The sequence below is a fragment of the Scophthalmus maximus genome, chromosome 8 (assembly GCF_022379125.1).
Source record: "Scophthalmus maximus strain ysfricsl-2021 chromosome 8, ASM2237912v1, whole genome shotgun sequence".
NCBI classification, from domain to species: domain Eukaryota; kingdom Metazoa; phylum Chordata; class Actinopteri; order Pleuronectiformes; family Scophthalmidae; genus Scophthalmus; species Scophthalmus maximus.
Window position 1 is genome coordinate 24,903,317 of NC_061522.1, and position 5,496 is coordinate 24,908,812.

At 42.8% G+C, this 5,496-nt stretch overlaps 1 protein-coding gene across 1 annotated transcript; it reads left to right on the top strand.

The window, feature by feature from the left end:
• The first annotated feature begins 1,508 nt into the window (after positions 1 to 1,508).
• LOC118312252 (cysteine-rich protein 1) lies at positions 1,509 to 3,905 on the top strand. Its single transcript, XM_035636690.2, has 4 exons — positions 1,509 to 1,955; positions 3,298 to 3,392; positions 3,483 to 3,537; positions 3,670 to 3,905. The coding sequence occupies exons 1-4, from the start codon at positions 1,799 to 1,801 to the stop codon at positions 3,678 to 3,680; spliced, it is 318 nt and encodes a 105-aa protein (XP_035492583.2). The 5' UTR covers positions 1,509 to 1,798; the 3' UTR covers positions 3,681 to 3,905.
• Positions 3,906 to 5,496: the final 1,591 nt, after the last annotated feature.

Consider the following 5,496-nt stretch of genomic DNA (forward strand, 5'->3'; position numbering starts at 1 on the left):
ATCCCAGCTAACATTGGGCGAGAGGCGGGGTTCACCCTGGACAGGTCGCCAGCCTATCGCAGGGCCACATACAGAGACGGACAACCATTCACTCTCACATTCACACCTACGGTCAATTTAGAGTCTCCAATTAACCTAACCCCATTCTGCATGTCTTTGGACTGTGGGAGGAAGAGCCCGAAGAGAACCCGCTCATACACGGGGAGAACATGCATCTCCACACAGAAAGGCCGTGGTTGGTTTGAACCTGGATTCGAACCCAGAACCTTCTTGCTGTGAGGTGAAAGTGCTAACAATGTTTTACAATGTTTATTCTGGAACCAGCTGATGTGCCTGTCAACCTACAACTCAAAATCATTGAGCTGCAAAGCTCAAAGGTACAGCAGCCTCCCTCTATTTGAGTTCTACCATATGTATGTATGTAGGAGTTTACATTTCGATTTGGGAGCACATGCTGCTGTGAGCAGCTCTTTTGGAAACTGAGTCTTCAAAAGACTTGGTTCTGGTCAAAACTGCCTGTGCCAAACTTGGAAAAGCAGCTGAGAGTAGCATCATCATCTCTACCATCTGACATCAGACACCTGAGCGAAAAGATGCTGTTCCTGCCGTCGCATCAGCGAGGTCAGTATAATATATTTATTCAATCATTTAGTTTGGCTCTCAAGGGATATTATTTAAATTGAAATTACCCTGAAGGTACCCCACCCCTGCTAATATAATTTTACTTCAGAAAAGTCTTTTTGTATCATTTGAATACTGGTACTTCTTCCACCACTATAAATGACCACTAGTTTAAACACCGTTTATGCAGTCATGTGTTTCAGTCAATAATGAGGCAGAAGCGAGTCCCACTGACAGTGATAGGGATCGAACCAAACAGAAGTTTGCCTGTCATCCGTAGTGACCTCAGCGGTCTTCTTCTCCACCCTGAAGTTCATCAGAGTTCATCTTCTTTGTCCCTTTGCTGAGCTGAGGCTGGCTACTGTCTCCATCCATGTCTCGCTCATCTCTCCTCACCCCTGTCCCTCCCCAGGTCTGCTTCTGTCCAATATCCCGAGGGGATAACTGCCTCCACACACACACACACACACACACACACACACACACACACACACACACACACACACACAGCCGCCTGTCCCCCCAACCAACCTCAGCCTGCCTCTCCCTCTGTCTTTGGGTGCAGCCTCTTTATGTGATGTCATTAAGGAGAAGTGCTGCCTTTTTGGTGTGTGCATGTGTGTAAATGGGTGTGTGTCCATGTGAGTCAGTGAGCGGGGGCATGCATGTGTGCGAGTATGTGACAGCGAAACGAGAGACATTGTCAGACAGAAGGAAAGAAAGGCACGAGTTTCAGGTTTCCTTTCTCGATTCAGGGGCACTCCTTGTTTTTTAATCAAGAAAACCGGGTGAAAACTGCATGAAAGGAGAGGAGATAGCTGGTAATTTGATCTGCTGACAGCTGTTTTTTGTCCCTTCTCTCCTCACCCCTCTGTCCCTCTTTTTCTCTCCCTCTTTCTTCCCCTTGTTTTACAGTGTGAAGGCTAGGTCTTCATAGCATCTGATGTAAGGAGAGGAAAAAACTGACCGTAAAATTATGACTTTATATCTGTTATGCATCATATAAAGAAGACTGGATTAGAGATGCTGTCTGTCTCCTGTTTTGTTTCCCACTGACGACAGTTTTGACTTCTCAAATCATGCTTTTCTCTCTCCTTGTGACGTCACCACATCCTGGTTTTGACTTCACAAGACATGTACTACGGTTTAACGATTTCCTTGTCGTTTTTCAGTTCACATGCACACACATACATATCTTCTCACTACACCAGCTCAATTGCGCACACACGCAGCCACGCACACACACACACACACACACACACATACACACACACACACACAACACTGTATGATGGTAGGCTACTGTCCAATCTGTGGGAAGCCCGTCTACTTTGGTGAGTGTGACTTCTAATTATTTTTTTTTAGTTCGATAGAGTTTGTCTTCTTCTGTCTGCCTGGCATTTTCATTTCAAACATTGCAAAAAAGGAAAGCTAAATCAGAAGAAATAAAGACTGAATTTGAGGAGAAAATTGTTTAATACAAGTGAAATAATCTATCCATGCAGCAAGATAAGTTTAATTGACAAGAAATCTTGAAATAAGTAAGTTCATTCCAGAAATAACTAGTGCCCTGATAAATTCAAAGATATAAACAAGTAAATCTATATTCAAGATAATTAAGCTCATATTTCCAAATTTTAGATTTTTAAATCTTGGCAAGCATAGAACAATTTGCAGTGGATGGTTTTTGGTTTTCTTTCCGGTTTTCTTTTCTACCTTCTCTCAATGTCTGTATTTTTCTAGTTTCCCTTTGACAACCACAAACAAGATATAATTTAGATTAATTAGTTTGTTAGAACGTACACAAAGAAATGTCTATGGCATAAATGAAAAGTAGAGAACATGTACATGTTTTAACATTAACAATAGGCCTTTTTTTCCAGTGGACTTTCTAACCTGCCAATAATAATGGCTGCATTCCACTAATATGCACAGTAAAAATGTCAGTGCAATGATGCTATGTACAAATGTGACGGAACGCTTAAACAGAACCAAACCATTGCTAACATGCTTATTTACTGGTATGATGTTTAAATATCTGCTTTGAAAAAAGGGCAGTGCGTTCCATATTTAGCTAAAATAAAGAAGGGCGATTTATTTGGAGGACAAAAAGTCTCTCTGGCTTTCTGCTTCGCTTTCAAGCACACACACAAATGCAGACATCCATGATAACAACAGGATGTGGGTCTAGCCAAACTTGCATGCACGCTGCTCTCTGGGTTTCCTCCTCACCTCCTGTCTGTTTTTGCAAAGTCCTCTCCCACACTCGAACTTCACTGTTAGACTCACAGCAGCACTCAAACCAAACTGTTCAATTCTACTTGAATGGCTCTTCTTTTACTGCCAGGTTTACTTTCCTATTCGAGTGCCAGCTAAGTTCAAATTCTGTGATGTGACCTGGCCTACTTACCTCATTTCCTCCGACACCAAACTCTCTGGCCTATTTGCGCTGAAGAGAGTAACAGTCTTCATATTCTGAACCAGACACCTGGATCACACCATTGCATTTCTTGTGAGTTAAAAGACAAATATCCTTATTGAACTGATTGTCGAACAACAAAGAGTGTATGTGCGCAAATGAAAATCTGATTTACCTGACTTTGAATGGCCAATAAAAAAGACAATAAACACCACTCTGCCTCTCATTAATGCAGCCCTCCTCTTTCTTTGGTCCAGGTGAGAAGAAGAGGTCTCTGGGGAGGGACTACCACCCTCTCTGCCTGAAGTGTCAGAAGTGCAACAGACAGCTCACAGCTGGACAACATGCTGAGGTATATGAGGTCAATGAATGAGAACATGCATATGGGAAATAGAGAAAACACGTATAATGCAGCAAATATGTCCCGCTGGTTGTGTTTCAGTATGATGAGAAGCCGTACTGTTCACACTGCTACCTGAAGATGTTTGGTCCAAGAGGTAATGCCTTCCCAATACAGACACACAAACACACACACACACACACACACACACACACACACACACACATACACACACACACATACATGCATTTTCTGAATCCTTTTCCTATGTGTTAATGTCTCTTGGCAGGTAACAGGTGACTGGTGTTGCCATGGCACAGTGCATCCCCTCCACATACAGCAGACTGACAGACGGACATCTATGTGTTCACACTAGTTGACTATCAGTTAAACCTCCACCAAATAAATTATTTATAAACGTGTGATGACCACTTAATGCCACGTGCATGTGATTGTTCACTTTTATAATATGTACAAATTCCAAGTCAGTGTTGAATAATACATCTTTTAACATTGCAACACCAACCTCTGCTGGATGTCCGAGTCTTTGTGTTGCAGTTTGCGGCCCCCCCCCCCCCCCCACACACACACGCATTGAGAAAGTGCCAGACATGCTGATGTGCCTCCCTGGAAAGTGTCATGATGCAAGTGATATTTCAGGTATTTGTCCTTGAAGAACGGAGGCATACAGAAATAACAGGTGAAGAAGGCTGAGGCAGAAACAACATGGAGAAGGCTGACAGACAACGGGAGAGAATGCTGATTGGATTATTTCAACATAAGAGCTGTAGCAGAGGGATGTCTGTTTCTCTACAGCGTGTCTTTGAACCTGTCTGCCTCCCTCTCAAGCCCTAAGATCCCTCCTTCATCCTCCCTCCTCCTCTACCACCCCTCCCCCTCCCCCTGTCTCAATCACCCCCTAACCCCCTACCTTGATAGATCACATGACTGCTGTGATACCAGCTGGCTGACTGCTCATTTGCATGTGTTTCAGCTACTCCCTTATTAGAGTGCTGGGGTAGTGGTGAGGGGGCCGAGTTATAGGTGGAGAGAGGCTGAGGGTTAAGGGGGGAGCACGGTGCTGCACAGACCACTGGGTGATTGAGGGCCACTGAGAGAATAGAAAGAAAAGAGGGAGACCATTAATTTACTCTGGAGATAGGAAGAGAGAGGAATGGAAAATTACTGCATTAGGCCTGGCAAAGTTACTGCAGAAGTCTTTCAACCTGCATTAATCCACCTTGGAACCAAACTTGGAGCTCGGGAAAATTGCTCATTATTATTTCATCACACCAGAAAAAGGCCCATGTTGTGGCCCCATACTTAATGTCAGAGGCAGTCTGGGGGTATGCAAGACTGTGCTTGTGCTGGAAAAATCTGAAGAATGATGACATTCAATGAGGAATTAAAAATTGGTCAACAGGGAGTATTGAGGACTATTTATCATAAAAGATTAAAACAAGGAATAATGCTGTTATACGTAGGTTTCAACATTTTTCATTTGTGTATTACTGTCGACACCTAGTGGCCACAACGATGACTGCTTCATATCAACAGTAACGTGAATGGACAGTGAAGGCATCTTTGCGAGGTGTCTTACTCGGGTGTGTGATGATGAATTAGTCAACAGAATATCAATACTATCTGTGTGTTATAGAAGTTTTTAAAATATAAATATATCATGTCGACGATCTGTTATTACCTCCCATGAAGCCGAATTAGATTGAATTGCACGGCAGCCTATCTGTTTAGTCTCAATAGGCAGCCTATAACTAACTTATTAATTGACGTTAGCTATTCAGTCAATGGAGCTGTTGCTATAATGTAGCTTTAAGTTTGGGTTGGCTTTGGGTCAGGCCAACAAGTGTTTCTTGATAGGATTTCGCCTTAACTGACTGATTTACAAAGCCATAGCAACCATGTTTTAGCCTACACACTAAACCTCCATGAATACTTTTTGTATGTATCTACTGGCATTACCTCACGTTTAGCTATACCCAATTGACTCATTTTAACGTTGCTAATGGGATGGTAAAATAAATACCCGAGACTTGTTTGTGTTGGGCGTTGCCTACAAAACTGGAAAACTAGAAAACTGAGTGAGGAATTGTTGACG

Bases quoted from the DNA above. Each gene is read 5' to 3' on its own strand.
- LOC118312252 (XM_035636690.2), top strand. From the start codon at position 1,799: ATGCACACACATACATATCTTCTCACTACACCAGCTCAATTGCGCACA. The intron at 1,956-3,297 runs GTGAGTGTGACT...TCTTTGGTCCAG, and splicing joins TGGGAAGCCCGTCTACTTTG to GTGAGAAGAAGAGGTCTCTG. The intron at 3,393-3,482 runs GTATATGAGGTC...GTTGTGTTTCAG, and splicing joins CAGCTGGACAACATGCTGAG to TATGATGAGAAGCCGTACTG.